General features: G+C 43.2%; 1 protein-coding gene across 5 annotated transcripts in view; it reads left to right on the plus strand.

Moving 5' to 3' along the window:
* The window catches only part of cd99l2 (CD99 molecule-like 2), a 210,779-nt gene that overhangs the window by 93,282 nt on the left and 97,995 nt on the right, over positions 1 to 19,502 (plus strand). For all 5 annotated transcript variants that reach the window (XM_048604905.1, XM_048604907.1, XM_048604908.1 and 2 more), the window contains exons 2-3: positions 642 to 707; positions 11,789 to 11,830. In XM_048604905.1, the coding sequence (XP_048460862.1) occupies positions 642 to 707; positions 11,789 to 11,830 (108 nt within the window). The remainder of the gene's footprint in view (positions 1 to 641; positions 708 to 11,788; positions 11,831 to 19,502) is intronic.

Here is a 19,502-nt window from a genome sequence, read left to right on the forward strand (position 1 = left end):
TATCCACAAATGCTTCCAGTCCTGCTGAGTTTCTCCAGCATTCCCTGTTGTTTGTTATTTTCTCAGATTTCCAGCATCCGCAGTGTTTTGCATTTGAGTAATAAGTCAGACCATTGCTTGGAAGAATTGTTTTTCAAAACAAAGGTCAATCATCTTGACAAGATTAACATCCATGCTTACTTCTCAAGCTACATGTGTACAAGACACAGAATGTCAATGCTGGCAGTAGGCACTTTTGGACATTGTTGAAAAATGCTAGTAATGACTTGGTTCACACAAGGCTGGTCTTTTCTTTTGACATGATAGTGAAATTGTCCATTACTGCTTAGTTTGGGAGGAAAGGCTACGGTATCTGCAAACTTTCAAAAGAGTTTTAAAATCAAAATTGAAAGTCAAACTTAAATGGAAGGACATTGTCATGTAACATTAGCCGCTCGTGTTTGACACCAACTTGAAGAAGATGCCTTTTAAATAAGTCTTTTCTGTCTGAGGTACTGACATACCTCACCTTGAGCATGCAATGGAAAACAGCTTTCATTGACAGAATGTTCTCACTCATTGCCTTGAAAACAGCAATTAGCCAAAAGTAGACTTGATACATTACTTGCAACATGCATCTGATATTTCACATTTTGTTTTAGTTTTAGGTGATAGTGATGAATTTGATCTCTTTGATGCTCTGTCTGATGACATCACTACAAAGCCACGTAAGTTTCTTGAATTGAGAGAGAGTGTGTGTGCGTGCGTGTGTGTGTGCGTGTGTGTGCGCGTGTGTGTGTGTGTATGCGCGTGTGTGTGTATGCGCGCGTGTGTGTGCGTGTGTGTGTGTGTGTATGCGCACGTGTGTGTGCGCGTGTGTATGCGCGCGTGTGTGTGCGCGTGTGTATGCGCGCGTGTGTGTGTGTGTGTGTGTGTGCGTGCACACCCGCGCTAAAATGGAATCTTTGAATTTTTTAAAAGGAAACACAGCTGGTGCTCTATTGGACAACACGTATTGAAATTTTTCAGCACTGAGGAGAAATGGGTAGTTTGGGCCTACACTCATTAAAATGTACAAGAATGAAAGATGACCTTATTGAAACATACAAGATTCTTAGAAGACTTCACAGGGTAGATGCAAAAATGTTGCTTCCCCTTGCGGGAGAGCCTACGACCAGAGGTCCTCATCTCCAAATCAGGGATCACACATTTAAGATCCAGGTGATGAGGCTTTTATTCTGAGGGTTGTGAATCTGTGAAATTTTTTACTGCAGAGGACTGTTGACATTAGGTCATTATATGCAAGATAAAAATCAGTCTTAAGGATCAAGGGTTATGGGGAAAAGGCAGGAAAGTGGAGATGAGGATTATCAGATCAGCCATGATCTCATTGAATGATGGAGCACACTCAATGGGCTGAATGGCCTATTTCTGCTCTTTTTTGTCTTTGTCTTATGCCTGAATCCCATAAAACATACCAGTAGAGATAAAAGGTGAGAAGATTCTCAACAGCAAATATTTGATATCACCCTAAATGTTCCACTTTCCCCTGATTGGTGATGCAAGAAGAGAATACTGCTACTAATGTGATCCTGAACATTTTCAGACATCATGGCATCAATTGAATCTGCTGCTCAGGCTACTGCTTAGTAAACAGCCACTGTGTGCTAGTTGTTTCCTTTCGTTTGAAGGAACAGTTCCTCCAGATAGTCCCGTTGAATACAGTGTAGAGCAGCACAGCGACAGAGAAATAATTCTGCAGTCTGCAGCACCACCACATTGAGCTGTCAATCAGTCCTTCATGACACCAAGTTCAAAATGACTGTCTGTTACACAGACTGAGCTTGCATTCCTTTGAACTGCGTTTAAGGCACTTAAGAAGTTAATCGTAAGAAATCAAACCTAATTAAAAACAGTGTTATTGCCCTTAGCTCATCACCAACCATACATTAGTACCTGTTGGTAAGTGTTGGTGATGGAGCATTCTATCAAATGACATTGACAGTCTGTTCTGGTACCATCAAACAGGATCTACCATGCAAGGAATCGGGATTAGCACACTTTTAATGGTATTATGAAACTGCAGACTCAATGGGCCGAAGGGCCTTTTCTGCTCTGTATGAATCAATGAATCTAGCTCCTTTTGCACCCCCTCCCCCACCCCGCACCCATAGGACCTCAAGGACATTACATGTTGACCACCACCTAATGGACCTGTGGCCAAAGGTGTTTTTAGAATGTTCCCAGGGCCAGCTCTGTACTCCACAACACTGAGGATAGATGGAACCAAAGCAAGTTGTGACACTTGGTGCTTGCAGACTGAAGGTCGATGAACATCTTTGATGCAGCTGGTCATCAGGTTGAAGACGATGTTGATTACGTTGTTTACCTCTTTTCATCCATAGGTTTGTACATCATGTCCCTAAGTACACAACCCATCTTCAACCTTGCAAAGGATAATGATACGAGTCATTGATTACCACAGTGCAGGAGTGAGGAATGAGCCAGGCCTGACCACAGCTACTCATTTCTTCCCCTTATTAAATGCACAGTGTGATACCTTGGAACCATATACCCAGCACCTTCAGGTAATCTGACCTGACAGTGAAGGGGAAAAAGGATTAGTGGGCCTCATTCCCACAGAACATGGCTTCAGTTTTGTCTCTTGGTTTTTACCTTGGTTCCCAAGGCCAGTTCAAACTGTATCGCAGGATCATTACAGCACTGAAGGATGCCCCATGTAACTCATCAAGCCTGCCCTGGATCTATTACCTAGTGCCAATCTCTGTGTATTCCTACACACCAGATTGCAGATGCTCACGAACCTACACAGTGGATCTGAGCAGAATGTGATGAGCTCGTTCGTGTACAGGGAAGCGTTGACCTGAATTAAATCATGTGCCTGGAACGTGTTGCCAGCGGAGGTGGTAGAGGCAGGCACGATAGCATCATTCAAGATATATCTAGACAGATACGTGAATGGGCAGGGACCAGAGGGATACACATCCTTGGAAGATAGGCGACAGGTTTAGATAGAGGATCTGGATCAGCGCAGGCTTGGAGGGCCAAAGGGCCTGTTCCTGTGCTGTAATTTTCTTTGTTCTTTGTTCTTTAAATGCCTCCCCCACCCTCAACAAGTCACCCCTCTAATACTGTCATCCTCCTTGATGGATTCAGCCAAGGGATCTGTACAATACGTAACAGGACAGAAGGGAGAGAGGACAGCTCTGTCTGACTCTGGATTTAATTGGGACACTTTCTGATAGCTACTGTGCAGACCAGTTGTCCCCAGTTGCAGATTTCCACCCCAAAGTCCATTGTGGAGTGTCCATCCATCATGTATCTTTACAATATTCTGTCAAAGTCCTTCTCTGAGTCCAAGCTGATGATCCCAGTGTCTATCCCGTTGTCCTGCACATTGGCAATAGTTTCGCTGGGTGGCATGAGACTTCATGAAACAGTTGATTTATTTTTAATGGCTCCTGGTTTATTGAAATGCAGGATTTGCGCAGCTGTTGGAACGATGGATATTCAAAGCACTCCCTCTTTCATATTGACTGAGCCATATCCTGCCCCATTCATATCCATAGTTGATGCCAAAATACTGCTGCAGCTCAAGCACAACCACATTGCTGAACTGTGAGGAACCCTAGTTAAACACAGAATTCTTCATTTCTGATTAACCTCATGGCATTCCCTTCGGCCAAGTCAGCAGCAAAATGTTGCTTTAAGATGAAGCTCAGAAGGGCTCAGCAGAAATGATTCGGGAGGAGTTTAATGCAGCTGCCAACAGCAAGTTTGCTCATCTGCAGCCAAGGTCACTCCAGGGAGTCAGCATCCTAGGTTTGCGGAAAAATAATTTAACAAGAACCAGGAAACAAATCCAGTGTGTCCACCATCTAGAACACACTTGGGCATTCAGTTCAGCCACACATGGCAGAAGCAAATGTGCTTCATTTCTGGAGGTGTAGTTCCCTTCAGCATCAAATGTATCATTTGGAGTCTATCCAGCATCGGTCACTTTAAGCCTCTATGTCACTTCCCATCCTTAGTTATTCTTATACCGTCCTCCAGCACCCGTCTGGTGCTCTAACAACCATCCTCGCTTAAAGCGGAGTAGCTTGATTAATGAGACAAACATTCCAGTGCTACAGACACTGCAGACTGCTTCTAATGATGATGACAACATGAGCATTCAGATTCATGGAATCTGGCTGACTAGCTGTGATAGGGATCGTCCCCACAGCCAACAGTCGTTTATTTTCTTGGATGGCGAGATTATAAAATAAGTCTTCCCTGGGGAGATGGTGGCCTAGTGGCGGTGACACAGGATAGAACCCCTGAACCCCAGACTAATGTTCCAAGGATGTGGGTCTGAATCCCAGCATGACAGATGGTGAACTTATAAATCAATACTCAAAAGAAAAAAATCAGGAATTTAAAGTCGTCTACTTGCAACCATGTACCGAAATGTTGACTTTCCTGTTCCTGTGATGCCTGACCTGCTTTGTTCCTCCAGCTCCACGTTGTATTGACAACCACTTTTGGATTGTTGTTAAAAACCTAACTGGTTTGCAAATGTCCTTTTATCTGGTCTGAACTACATGTGACTCCAGAGCCCACAACAATGCTGTTCACTCTTAACTGGATGCTTAAATTCGTGTGGGCAATAAAGCGACGCCCATATCCAATGAACAAATAAAGCAAAAGGGTTATCACTGCCCTAACATTCCCTGATATTCCAAATATCTTCAATTAGAACCAGAATCCTTTGAATCAAGCTTCTGCTGAATGGTGTTAGGATAATCCTACCATTATCCTTCATTTCCTGCATTATGATAGCAAGACAAAACATATCAAATCCCACAGTTTGACACAAAATAGGACAAAGTGGGTAGGATATTAATGGCACTTGGCTTTTCCCTTGTGGTACACTTAGCAGGAACAGCTTGCTCATTTTAGCCACACTTATGCTTTTGGTCCCTAGATAATATTCATGTTTTTATTACTCAGGCCTCAAAATTGCACATATAGCTTTTAGCCAACTATCAGATTTTTTTTTAAAGTGTGGGCAGTGCTCCTAATCATTGGACAGATTTTTTTCCGGTTTCTGTTTAAGAAAAACGTGCAGGGCTGAGCATCTCTGGTGGCAACTAACGTGCTACCCCCATTACTGACGTAATTCATCCGACTGCCTGCCATTCGGCTCGCTTGTAAGAGTTGACGCGCGTTGATCAGTTTCATGGCAAACCACAGGATTCAGCACCAGTGGAGCGGCACGGTGGCACAGTGGTTAGCCACCAGGGACCTGGGTTCAATTCCAGCCTCAGGCGACTGTCTGTGTGGAGTTTGCACATTCTCCCACTGTCTGTGTGGGTTTCCTCCGGGTGCTCTGGTTACCTCCCATAGTCCAAAGATGTGCAGGTTAGGTGGATTGGCCATGCTAAATTGCCTATAGTGTTCAGGGATGTGTAGATTAGGTGGGTTACAAGGGGACGGGTCTGGGTGGGATGCTCTGAGGTTCAGTGTGGACTTGTTGGGCTGAAGGGCCTGTTTCCACACTGTAGGACTTCTTTGATTGCATCTGTCCCAGACAGAGGCCAGCTGCATCTAGATCCTAAACTCCAGTCCTGCTTCTTGGGGATTATGCACATGATGGGTGAAGGAGGGTAAGAAGTGTCCTGGGGAGAGGGGAATCAGAGGTGAGGGCAAGGATGATTTTCAGAGGCTGCATTCTTGCCTGTGTTTGCCCCCAAGACTGTAGGCTCCCCACACCCCAACTGGGCAATGGTTTTCTCAGCTCAGAAACTAACCACTTTTCTCGGCGCATGACCAGAGAAGCGAAGAGTTGAGGGTCTGAAGTGACCACTTATTGACTACCTAAGGACCTTTGTTGGTGGCAGGTTGAGATAGATGGCCCATTTGAGCTTATCACACCCAGCATTTAGTGGGATGTGAGGAGAGGGTGAGTAGTGTCACAGTGATTTGGTGGTGGGAAAGCCATTTGGTTGTGTGCAAGATCACTTCCAGCTATTTAAAAAAAAGAGGGTGAGTTTCTCCTAAGGGCCAATCTGCCCAATTATGTCCCTTTATTGATGTGTCCAATGAGGGGAAGAATCAGACCCAATGTGCTGTTGCCCTGTTACAGGGACACTAAAAGGTAAAGTTGCCATTGTCTTACCAGATCATCGAGCTGCTCTGTCATTAGAGAGGGCTACCTGGTGGTGGTTTAACCTGAGGGCCACCATGCCTCAGGTGAGGGAAGAGGTTCAAAAGGAGAATGGTTTGTGGTAACCTTAGCCGGTGTGGGGATTGAACCCACACTGTTGGTATTACTGTGCATTGAAAACCAGCTGTCCAGCCAACAGAGCTAACCAACTAGCACCTCCCCCTGGAAGGGACACAACACATTGATTGAAAATAAACTTGTTCTTTCCTCTATCCTACAAATTCACCAACTAATGAATGCCTCGGGAGGAGTCTATTTTTGAGGTTGCACAGCTTGTCAGTTTTTAATTAAATCAAAATACATTAAAATTCCCTGTGCAATGTCACATCACATGTACCACATCTTGCTGAGGCTACAGAAAGATAGTGTAGGCTCTGACTCACATCTTAGAATCGAGAACAAAATCAGTTCTTTCATTCGTGCATACAGACACATTGAGAACAGTTCTCCCAGTATAGTTCCAATGATGAAAATAAACCAAATTCATATCTTTATAGATACAAACAACCCAGATGTTGAAAGAATTAAAAGATTTGCATTTGATCATCCAAACTACATAATCAGTGACATGAGCTCATTTGTTTTTCTTTGAAAGGAACCTCAGTTAAGAGGCTATCCCTGTGTAGAGACCAAAACTATCTGTAAACTGTTGAAGTGACTCTTCAGACTCCAGCCTCCACAATTATTTTTATTGTCCTCTGCTCCTTGTTAAGCCTCTAATTAGAATCACATTTCCACTTGCCCCAGTTCAGCCAACTGAGAAATATTTATCATTATATCCTGTTAAACATCTAACCAGGGTGCCAACACCACCTGCAGTCATTAAAGGAGCATTCAGTTCTCACAAAGTGAGAGCTATCAGTAAGCGTACTTACCATTCCAGTTGTAGGATCGTTCGAAATTCTGTCCAGAACCCACCTCTCTGTGCTGTCATTCTGCGCATTTGGGGAAGAGGGGGAAAGAGTTGACAGAAAGGCATGTTATATGATTTGCTGAGCGATTCTCAGAACTGAGATTGTAGTTATTGAGGAAGAGTGAGCAGCTTTGGATTGTTTTTTGTAGAGGTGACCTACTAGAGGTCTTTCAAATTATGAATGGATTTGGATGGGGTAGATTTGGAGAGAATTTTTTCCACTTCTGGGTGAATCCAAAACAAGGAGACACAAACACACATTGCCACCTAATAATCCAATAGGAGCATGAGAATTTTGCTTGGAGTGGTTAGAATGTGGAACTCGCTACCTCCAGGATACAAAATGTTTAGATACTTTCTTAAGGATGTTAAATGAGTGCATGAGAGAAACAGGAGTAGAAAGATGTGCTGAGAGCCTGGCATAAAGTAAATAGAATAGGAACAGATCCACATTCCACATTTCACCCACTCTTAAGTAAATATCTCATTTTCCTATTGAATTTATTAGTAAGCAGCTTGTATTTGAGTACAAACACTCCAACATATTTGTTGGATCAAAGATCCTGTACACGCATTGTATGTTTTATGTAATTACTTCCATCCTTTACTTTAAAAAGATGATAACTGACAATAAATATTTGTTGGTAAATTATCGGTTGAAATAAATGAGGAGAAAGTGGAATAGGGAGTACAAGTTTTTGAAACATGTTATTCTGTCTGGCTTCCACCATCCTTACCTGTTTTGTCTCTGTGGGTCATGGACATAAGGTAACAACAGATAACGTTGAAAGGAATGAAAATGGACAGCAATAGCTGGCTTTAAGCTGTGGATAGCAGAATTCCATGAAACAGGAACTGTGTGATTTTAGTTAATCCTAAATAATTAAAATAGTTTTAAAATAACTTAATAATTCAAAATGCAATACAATGGAAATTTATCTCCAAACTCCAGTTATCATGCTGCTACAGCTGGTGTGATGTATTTCTAAGAGACTGTGTGAAATATCTGAACTGCCAATTGAGGTCTTGTATAGGACCAGACTTTTCCAATAATTTATTTTTATTCACATTTTTGAAACTAGTCTAATAGTCGGCACACATGTTTTGAGATTTTAATTTTGTATTTCTGCATGCTTAACATGACCACATTTCCAAAACACATGAAATACAACAATTATATCTCCAGTGATCGCTGTTGCAATGCATCATGGGTTTCTGACGAACAGTGCAAGGGTAGTTTTATAGTAAATCACAATGGACTTCAACACTGGTTCTTTCTGATCAGCAATAGACTGTTTTAGTTTTGTTGCACATTCTTTTTATTTTGTTCTAAAAGTTTTTCAAAAGTTTTAAAAATAACTAATGAAGATTCCGAATGTCAACAACATCCGAACGTCCAGATTCTGTGCTCAAACAATAGGTGGAATTAAATATTGCTGAAAAAAGATACATTTCATTAAAGCCTTTTTCTTTGTTCATCAGGATAGTTTGTAAGAATACCAATTCAAGAAGCAAATTAACAAATATTCTGGGTGAAAGGCGAGTGCTAATAGGTTGTCAAATGCATTCTGATTGTAGAGGCATTGCCGTGGAGAATGCACCTGTTAATGCTGATTAACAGTTATAAGTCAAGCTTTGCTTAAATTTTACACCAGCTAGGTTTAAAATTTAAACAAAGCTTAGTAGTTAACTGTCAATCAGCATTAGTGAGTAACTTCTCCATGGCACTGCCTCTATCAAACAGATCACTTGCCAACCAATAAGCATTCTCCTGGTCATACAACATAAATGTTGATTTTCTCTTTGAATTTTTATCTTTGTGAATTAGCCGTGTAGTACAAAAAGTGTATTTTTTCAGCAATATTCAAGTTATATCACAGAATCCCTACAGTATGGAAACAGGCCCTTTGGCCCAACAAGTCCACACCGTCCCTTAGATCATCCCAACCAGACCCATCCCCTATAACCCACCTAAGCTACACATCCCTGAACACTATGGGCAATTTAGCATGGCCAATCTACCTAACCTACACATCTTTGGACTGTGGGAGGAAACCCACACAGACACGGGGAGAATATGCAAACTCTACACAGACAGTCACCAGAGGGTGGAATCAAACCCAGGTCCCTGCTGCTGTGAGGCAGCAATGCTAACCGCTGAGCCACCAAACAACTGTTGGTTGAGTTAACCTAAAACTTCAGATTCAAGTACTTTGGCAGCTTCCTATTCTAAAATAGAACACACGCTGACTTCATCCAGGAGTTATCCAGGGCTTAGTTGGTATCTAATCTTGCAATTATATCAGAAAGTTGTCAATGCAAATTCCACCCCAACCCCTGAACTCAAAAGCCAAGGCTGATAGTTGTTTGGTACTGTACTCTTGGAGGTGCCAGTGGTGGAAGGAGTGGATGCTTCTGGATGTGGTGCCATTTGAGTGTGCTGCTTTGTCCTGGAGGGTGTCAAGTTTCTTGAATGATATTGGAGCTGCATCCATCTAGGCAAGTGGGGAATATTCCCTCACACTCCTGACTTGTGTCTTTAGGATAGTGGACAGGCTTTGGGGAGTCAAGAGGTGAGTTATCAGTTGCAATATTCCTAGTCTCTGACCTGCTGTTGTAACCAGTGTGTTTATGTGGCGAGTCCAATTGAATTCTTGGTTGATGGTAGCACCCAGGATGTTGATAGTGGGCAATTCAGTGATGGTAATGCCATTGAACGTCAGTTAGAATTAGAGTTATTGTCACACGTACTCACACGAGTGCAGTGAAAAGTTTACAAAGTTGCCACTTAATGGTGCCATCTTAGGTACAAACGTACCAAGGTACAGGATCTTCGGGAATAAATTGGAAAAATAGAGAAATAAAATGATCAGCTTTACAGTCCTTCAAGTAGACTGCGCCAGTACCTCGTCTCGTGGACCGCGCCGAACTCGACCCAGGGCTGCCTTCTCTTGCCAACGCAGCGGTGGAGTTGAGTTTAGGCTGGTGCAGTGTCCAGCGGCATTGGTGCTGTCTGCATTGGCGAGGTTCAGCAAGGACTCAGAGTGGTGAGGATGTTGGTGGCGGGGAGATGTGGCTAACCACCAGACCCATGACCCATAACAAGAAGCACTGTAAAGTTGAACACTATTTCTTTTATGTTTTTATTCTTCTGCTTTTGTTTCTTTTATTTTTATGGCACTGGAGAGTTGCGACACTGGACAACACTTTTCACCTTATTTTGTAACAAAATACGCATGACAGTAAATCAATCAATCCTGCAGGGATATCCTGGAGCTGGAATGACTGACCTCCAACAATCACAACCAACTTCCTTTGTGCCAGCTATAACTCCCCTGATACCCACTGATTCCAGTTTTGCTAGGGCTCCTTGATGCTACACTCGGTCGAATGCAGCCTTGATGTCAGGGGCTGTCACTCTCACGTCACCTCTGGAATTCAGCTCTTTTGTCCATATTTGAACCAAGGTGTAATGGGATCTGGAGCTGAGTGGCCCTGGCAGAGCCCAAAACTGGGTGTCACTGAGCAGGTTATTGCTGAGCAGTTGCTGCTTGATAGCACTGTTGGTGACACCTTCCATCACTTTACTGATGATTGAGAGTAGACTGATGGGACGGTAATTGGCCGGATTGGATACCTGAGCAATTGCCCACATTATAGGGTAGATGCCAGTGCTGTAGCCATACTGGAAGAGCTTGGCTAGGGGAGCAGCAAGTTCTGGAGCACTCTGTTCTTTATGGGAGCTGGTTGTGTGCAAATTGGTGTGGCACAGTGGCTAGCACTGCTACCACACAGCACCAGGGACCCAGGTTCAATTCTACCTTTGGCTGACTGTCTGTTGGAGTTTGCACATTCTCCCAGTGTCTGCGCGGGTTTCCTCCCACAGTGCAAAGATGTGCAGGCTAGGTGGATTGGCCATGCTAAATTGCCCGTAGTGTTCAGGGATGTGTAGATTAGGGGGGATGGGTCTGGGTGGGATGCTCCAAGGGTTGGTGTGGACTCGTTGGGCTGAAGGGCCTGTTTCCACATTAGGGATTCTATGATTCTATTTCCTACCCTATAATTGTGATTAATTTCAAAAAGTAGTTCATTGGCTGTGATGTACTTTAAAATTTCTGGAGGTTGTAAAACAACCCATGTTAGTGCAAATTCAAATAATTTTTAAGATGGAGTTGTTAATTTCCGAAGGTGAAACTTCTCTTTTTTTAAAATCAAGATCCAGTTGCCTTCTGTAAATTTTAAAATACTGGATTTTAATTTCCTCTCCAGTTTTCTGCTGCATCTTTCGTTCTTTAATGTTGCCACTCAGTAACTGAAGGTAGGAATGGGCAGGAGCAAGCTAAGGTGACATGATTTAGATTTTTGTTTTCTAGCCTATCCCTCGTTTTATTACCTGGTTGAGAGAGGAAACTGGCTCTTTGGGGTGTAAAGCTGAAGTTAAATTTTGTCCTGGCGTAGATAGCACCTCAATTGGTAAATCAGCACAATGCCATGGATTAGCACTGAAAAGTGCCAGATTTATCTAAAATGATCTCAGTCCTTCACTCTGCATTAGCTGAATGGAAATGATCATGAACGCAATGCCTTAGTATGATCTCTGAACACCTTCACAACACTGCCCTTTAATGCAGTGCCCATCAGTAACAGAATGTTTATTTTCTCAACAGCTCCTGCCAAACCTCGCAATCCTTCAGGTGGAACAGGTGCAGGTAAGTGCATCTTTTCAACACTAACACGATGACCCACAGTTTGATACCGAAAGAACTGCTTCAAGAATCTTGATTCCCTGTGTTCACTTCTTCCAATTATTGCACAGCCCAGTTTTATGTTGGCTTGTTAAATACGCAGCAGGAAGTGCTTAAGGATGATTTCTGAAAGAGATTTAATTTGAATTAGCTCAAGTTGATATGATCTGGAGCAGACGCCTGAAAGAAGCAGTTTCAATTGTTGTGTATGACCCATGTCACTCCCCAGTTTGGCACATCCTATCTTATACCATCTTGTATTGTCTAAGAGAAGTTCTAATCCTGCTACTGATTTTTGCCACATCAATCAAACTGTGTTTTTAGTGGGAATGCTGAAAGCGTAACAGTTTTAAAATTGTAGAAAATGGACCACTGCACAATTTTCCTTGCTACAGTTTTAACTGATTGATATGATATAGACATCTCGTAGGAAGGAAAGACTAAAATGCTTGTTTAACCAATTTAGAAATCAAATTGCTGGAACTCTTGGGCAACTTGTACTTTGAATAAGACATATCTTTGTACTGTTTGAGCTCTTATATCTTGTGCAATTAGAATGGCAAAGTTTTCTGTTAATAATTGCTTTGAAGTATAGAATTTAAACATTATTATATAATCATGGAGTTATACAGTATGGAAACAGGCTGTTCGGCCCAACTCATCCAGACATAAGCTCAAAGCTTTTTGTCTCACACAATTCAAGTCTGGAATGCAAGAAACCAAATTTACAAAGGGAGCACCAATTTATACTGTGTGAGAAGGGAGCATTGATTGGTTGGATCATAGCTCGCATGAGGATACAGCAGGAACCATCAAATGTCAGTCTTAGCTGAACTCCCTCTCCTCCACAAAACTGCTGTTATCTGTTCTCTCCTGAATTCATATTCCACTCCCCCCAACCCCAGTGTCTTCTCCTCGTCCATCCCCTCCCCGTCCATCTGTCCCACCCTCCCTCCTCTGCCCATGTCCTGCCTTCCCACCTCTCCCATCCCAACTTCCCCTGTCAGCCTCTCCCCATCCCACCTCTCCTCTTTTCCCCACCCAGCAAGCCAAACTTTACACACTTCTTAATAGACAATATTTTTCAGAGAGATAACCTTCTAATCCACCATCTGTCCATATCTATAGAAGTACAGATGAATCCCCAGTTACTGTATAATATAAATAATATATACATGTGTCCGATGAACAAATTAAAAGGAGACTGCAATTCTGCATTCAGAATCACTGATTCTAATATTGGCATACCAACAGAAATATAATTCAGGGATATGTTATTACCTTTCAGACGCACATCAGACTATTTGGACTGTTGTTTCTTGTTGTGTTCGATCTTCTTGTATTGGAAAGGCATCCTTTGTTAGAGATTTAAGAAGCACTGTATGTTCACAGCATCCTGGCCTTGGAAAGGAAAAGTAACATGTAATAGGGCACATTCCCATGCCGAAGCTCACTGGTCAGCTCTTAATCAGCTCAACGTGTGATCTAACAAGCTTTCTCGGGAAAGGGATTGGTCTGTTAGTTCATACCTAACACACTTGCCCCCACACCACCCACAAAAGAGACAATTGCAGCCTTACTTGTCAGTGCCAGGATGCTTTACTTTGTAGTCCCTGGAGGTACTTGTTTGCCTGTTTTTAATGAATAAACAATAGTCCGCACAATGCAGCCATTTTTGATGAGCTTTTGTGCCGCAGACAAAAGATTTGTGTGATTATTGGAGAAGAAATGGAAGATACAGGAAAATAAAGTAATTGGTTAATTTGAAAGAGGGCAGTTAACAATTTAAAGAAAAACCCATCGAAGATTCCTCCTTGAAATCCTGACTCCATCGTGGCAAATGTGCAGAGGGTGGTTGTTTCAAAAAGAACTGACTCTGTCCGCAAAAGGTTGCAACTAAGAGGCCAACACCAGTCATTAAGGGTCATCTGTTGAGCTCTTCTGTATTCAATTTGCACGAGGATTCAAAATAATCCCTCTGTCATTAGGTAGCTGCTATTAACAGAGGTATTCATGGTGCATTTAGTTTTACCTTTCAATTAGTGAATGAAATGAATAATATCAGTACGTGCTAGGAGCTTTTTTCACTCAGAATTTACAGCTTAGAAAGCTGAATAATGACGGCACGCTGATGCTTATGCTTCACATAAGCCTCCACGCACCTTACTTCATCTACCCCTATCAGCACAGCCTTCTAAGCTTTACTGCATTGTGTACTTGTCAATACACTTAAGGGCAAGATAGATATGGTGCAGGAGACATGTCACATGTATTCAGTTTTATATCCTGGTAGCCTCTATTAAAGCATTTCAGCTGCACAGCATTGTGCTGAGGACCTTGAATTACTCCACCGCATTTCACGTACTTCTTTCTTCAAGTTTGCCCTGCTATTTTTTTTCCTGTTCAACCTCAGTGCATTTTTCTATAGTCGTTTATAAATCTTGTCGTAATGTTTTGAGATATCCGTCATACATTTCTCTCCAGCATTCTTTTAAAAAATGACAAAACCAATCAATTCTTGCTGATTTCAGCAGACTGCGAATTGACCATAGGATCTGCGTGGGTAGGCACAGCATTTATGCCCCGTGACTTTCAACTGAAACATCAAGTAATACACAGCTACGCCTTTTAACAATGAGGAGCAGCATGTTGCATGTTATATGGTAGATTGCTTGTACATTTCCCAAATCAACGCAAACAATATGGAGTCCTCTAATCTCTTTAAAGTTTCTTATTATGGTGTGTGCAAACCCTTTCACCTTTCCCCTCACAACTCACACTCCCAACGTTATTGCTTTTTCTTTGCACTATGCATTCCCAGATTCTTTTTTATTCATTCACGGAAAGTGGGTGTTGCTGGCTGGGCCACCACTTATTGCCTGACCCTAGTTGCCCTGGACAAGGTGGTGGTGAGCTGCCTTCTTTAACAACTGCAGGCCATTTGCTCTAGTTAGACCCAGAATGCCTTTAGGGAGGGAAATCTAGGATTTTGGCCCAGCAACAGTGAGGGAACAGCAATATATTTGCAAATCAGGATGGTGAGTGGCTTGGATGGGAGGTTGTGAGCAGTAATGTTCCCATGTATCTGCTACCCTTGCCCTTCTAGATGAAATTAGCTGTAAATTTGGAAGGAGGTGCCTAAGGGGCCTAGGTGATTTTCTGCAGTGCATCTTGTAAACATTGCTGCTACAGAGCATCGATCGTGGAGGGAGTGGATGTTTGTGGAAGTAATGCCAATCAAGTGGGCTGCTTTGGCCTTGATAATGCCAAGCTTCTTGAGTGTTATTGAGCTGATAGAGGAAGGTCCAGCAATAGTTACACCATTGAGCGTCAAAGGGCAATGGTTAGATTCCCTCTTGTTGGAGATGCACACCGTTATGACAGAGGAAACAGAATTGTTATACGTGGAGATTCTACAACACAGCAGGAGCTGCAGGTTCAAGTCCCATCCCAGCACTTGATGGCCAAGGAAGCTGTATTTATAATATGGTCAAAAGATTTGAGTATCAGTTTGTAAATCCTTCCAACACACACCAGTGGCAGACAGGAAGGGCAGGAGAAATTTCTGCTTGGCCAGGTGATGTGATAAGAAGAACTCTGGGACCTATTCCAACGCTGTGCATAGCTCCAGACTGTAAGGTGCATGTAAAGCATGTTGTCCACGGTAACTGAAACGCCTTGTGAGAGTTGGTCGACTTATTTGTTGAGGTAACTGGATGGCTGGTGTGAGTCAGGTTGGTGCCAGTGATTATGAGGTTCACTTCCCGCTTCCTGCTGGGGTGGAGTCAGGATCTGCTTTCTTGCTCTATCCATGATATTGACCTACCCACTGCGGGTCAGACCTGCCTTTGGGCAGAGAATTGAAGAAGATAAGTAAAATCGGTAGTAGTATTATGTCTTGTAATGTTCCAGTGCAGTTTTATGAATAAAACTAGTATGATTGCATATGTTTATTTGTGGTGTAAGTTTATGGAATTCCAGTATTTTCCCTAGTCCTATGGTGTTCACATTCTGTAGCTATGAAATTTAACATATACATTTGTGTATTTAATAATTGTTTCTTCACTATTCTGAAGTGTAAGATGCAAAACAAAATAAGCAGAAACAAGTAGAGTTATATGCAAGTTATAGCAGTGAGGATCAAGAGTTAAAGAGCAAAGAGGTTGTTACATTAAATGTTTAATTTGTGTAAAATTTGAGTGCACTTTTTCCAGAGAAGAGTTCTATTGTAGAGGGAAATCCTGGGGCTTTGAAGTCTAGATGTGCTGGAATATCATGATCTGTTAGTATTTGGGGTGTGTTGGAGTGAATATTCCCTGAGTTATGACACAGTAGCTGGGGGGTGGAATAAGATGGGCACAGTGTCCAGTTATGAGTTTCTGATGTTTGTTGCTGTCTGGCTGGCTGGTTGCAGGAGTCAGTGATTAAAGTGCCTGAACCTGGAGTACTCAGTGGAAGGAGGCTGATATACCAGAGCTGGTAGAATGCATGCTCTCATATGACCCTGGGATATTGGGGAACGGAACCCCTAAGGGTTTGGGAGCAACGCCGTTATAAGGTGGGTGAGGTAGTCCATAGATGGGAACAGTGAAGGCTCATGATGTTTAAACAGACCAATCTCAATGTGTTGAATTAGGCAGTGAAACAGTTTCGGAGATTTACCAGGGTTTTATCGTTTAGCACAAACATCAGTTTCTATTCTTCCCTTCTTTGTCCAGAAGCCCACTTCTCCAATGAAGAAGAATCCAGCTCTGGATATTTTCTAATCAACCTGTTCAAAGATGTTATTGCACATCTGTGATGCGGGTTGGACTTGAACCTGGGTCTCCTACCTCAGAGATAAGACCATAAGACATAGGAGCAGAAATTAGGCCATTCAGCCCATCGAGTGCTCCACCATTCAATCATGGCTGATGAGATTTTCAACCCCATTCTCCTGCTTTCTCCCTGTAACCTCTGATCCCCTTGACAATCAAGAGCCTAACTATCTCTGTTTTAAGTATACTCAATGACCTGGCCATCACAGCCTTCTGTGGTAATGAATTTCATAGATTCACTGCTCTCTGGCTGAAGAAGTTTCCCCTTGTCTCTGTTCTAAAAGGTCTTCCCTTTACTTTAAGGCTGTGCCCTCGGGTCCTAGTCTCACCTGCAAATGGAAACATCTTCCCAACGTCCACTCTGTCCAGTCTGTTCCGTATTCTGTAAGTTTCAATTAGATCCCCCCTCATCCTTCTAAACTCTATCGAGTATAGACCCAGAGTCCTCAAACGTTCCTCATATGTTAAGCCTTTCATTCCCGGGTTCATGCTCATGAACCTTCTCTGAAGCTGCTCCAGGGCCAGTACATCCTTTCTGAGGGTATGGGGCCCAAAATTGCTTACGAAACTCCTAAATATGTCTGACCAGAGCTTAGGAAAGCCTCAGAAGAACATCACTGCTTTTTATATTCTAGTCCTCAAGATAAATGCCAACATTGTATTTGCCTTCCTAACTACTGACTCAACATGCAAGTTTACCTTAAGAGAAACCTGGACTAGAACTCCCAAGTCCCTTTGCACCTCAGATTTCTGAATTTTCTCCCCATTTAGAATATAGTCCATGCCTCTATTCTTCTTACCAAAGTGCATGACACTTTCCCTGCTGTGTTCCATCTGCCACTTCTTTGCCCACTCTCCTAACCTGCCTAAATCCTTCTGCAGGCCAAGCAGCATCAGAGCAGCAGGAAAGCTGACGTTTTGGGCCTAGACCCTTCTTCAGAAATGGGGGAGGGGAAGGGGATTCTGAAATAAATAGGGAGAGACGGGGAGGTGGATAGAAGATGGATAAAGGAGAAGATAGGTGGAGAGGAGACAGACAGGTCAAAGAGGCGGGGGTGGAGCCAGTAAAGGTGAGTGTAGGTGGGGAGTTAGGGAGGGGATAGGTCAGTCCAGGGAGGACGGACAGGTCAAGGGGGCGGGATGAGGTTAGTAGTTAGGAGATGGGGGTGCGGCTTGAGGTGGGAGGAAGGACAGGTTAGGGAGGCGGGGACAAGCCGGGCTGGTTTTGGGATGCGGTTGGGGGAGGGGAGATTTTGAGGCTTGTGAAGTCCACATTGATACCATTGGGCTGCAGGGTTCCCAAGTTGCTGTTCCTGCAACTTTCAGGTGGCATCGTTGTTTTTCAAGGACTGCAACTTCCCCCCCTCAGTGATCGAGAACGCCCTCGACCGTGTCTCCCGCATTTCCCGCAACTCATCCCTCACACCCCCGCCCCACAATAACAACCAAAACAGAATCCCCCTCGTCCTCATGTACCACCCCACTAACCTCCGGATTCAACACATCATCCTCCAACACTTCCGCCATCTGCAATCCGACCCCACTACCAAAGACATTTTTCCCTCCCCACCCTTATCTGCTTTCCGCAGGGACCACTCTGTCCGTGACTCCCTCGTCCGCTCCACACTCCCCTCCAGCCCCACCACACCTGGCACTTTTCCCTGCAACAGCAGGAAGTGCTACACCTCCCCCCTCACCACCATCCCAGGCCCCAAGAAGACCTTCCACAATATCGATGGATCTGGTGAGTATGGGAAGGGCCAGTAACTGGGAGCAGGGGTTCAGTGAGTTGAAAGGGTTTAGCCACTACAGGGTTGGACATTGGGATCTGAACTTTGCCTGAGCAGTGGAGTGAGTGTTTCTAGGTATGTCTATGTTGGGGTGGGTGGGTGAGTGAGCAACAGTATGGATAGTAGAGTCCAAGCAGCTAAGATCATGAAGAAGAAAGTCATAGGGTCCAGGAAAATAGGAAAGATGCGCATGTGTATAAGTTGATGGAGTTGAGATTCCCAGATGTATGGTGAGCAAAGGAGGGGTTAATAGGATCTGGAGGAAAGGATTATTCCTGATGCTGTAATGGAAAGTTTCAAGAACTTTGCAGCATGATCAGGACTTTTTTTTCCCTTTATTCAATAATGGGATAAGGGTGTTGCTGGCTAGGCAGTGTTCATTGCCCATCCCTAATTCCCTAGAGGGCAGTTCAGAGTCAACCACATTGCTGTGGATCTGGAGTCACATGTAGGCCAGACCAGGTAAGGATGGCAGTTTCCTTCCCTAAAGGACATTAGTGAACCAGATGGGTTTTTCCTGACAAATCGGCAATGGATTCATGGTCATTATTAGACGCTTAATTCCAGATATTTATTGAATTCAAATTCCACCATCTGCCGTGGTGGGATTCAAACCCGGGTCCCCAGAACATTACCTGGGTCTCTGGATTACAGTCCAGTGATAATACCACTAGACCATCACCTCCCAGGATGCATCATGTGTCTTCTAAGGATTAAGGAACACTAAGGTGATCAAATTACATGAAATATTGCCCAAGAATATTTTTACCTGTCCATTTTCTCAAGTCCATGCCTATTTGGAACATAATATAATTCATTCAATAGAAACTGACCAGTGTGGCTAGAATGTGCTCTTGAGAAGTGTTGAAATCATTTCAATATGCAACAACAAAATGCATTATTTCAAGAAGAATGAATTCTTCTGAGATTTGGATTCAGTGGGCTATCTTTGTAAAGTTTAAAAATTGGCAGCAAATGACAAACTCTTGTGGCTGGCAGACTTAACAGCAACGTATAGGTGAGAACATC

Source organism: Rhincodon typus, chromosome 14, assembly GCF_021869965.1.
Source record: "Rhincodon typus isolate 14 chromosome 14, sRhiTyp1.1, whole genome shotgun sequence".
NCBI lineage: Eukaryota > Metazoa > Chordata > Chondrichthyes > Orectolobiformes > Rhincodontidae > Rhincodon > Rhincodon typus.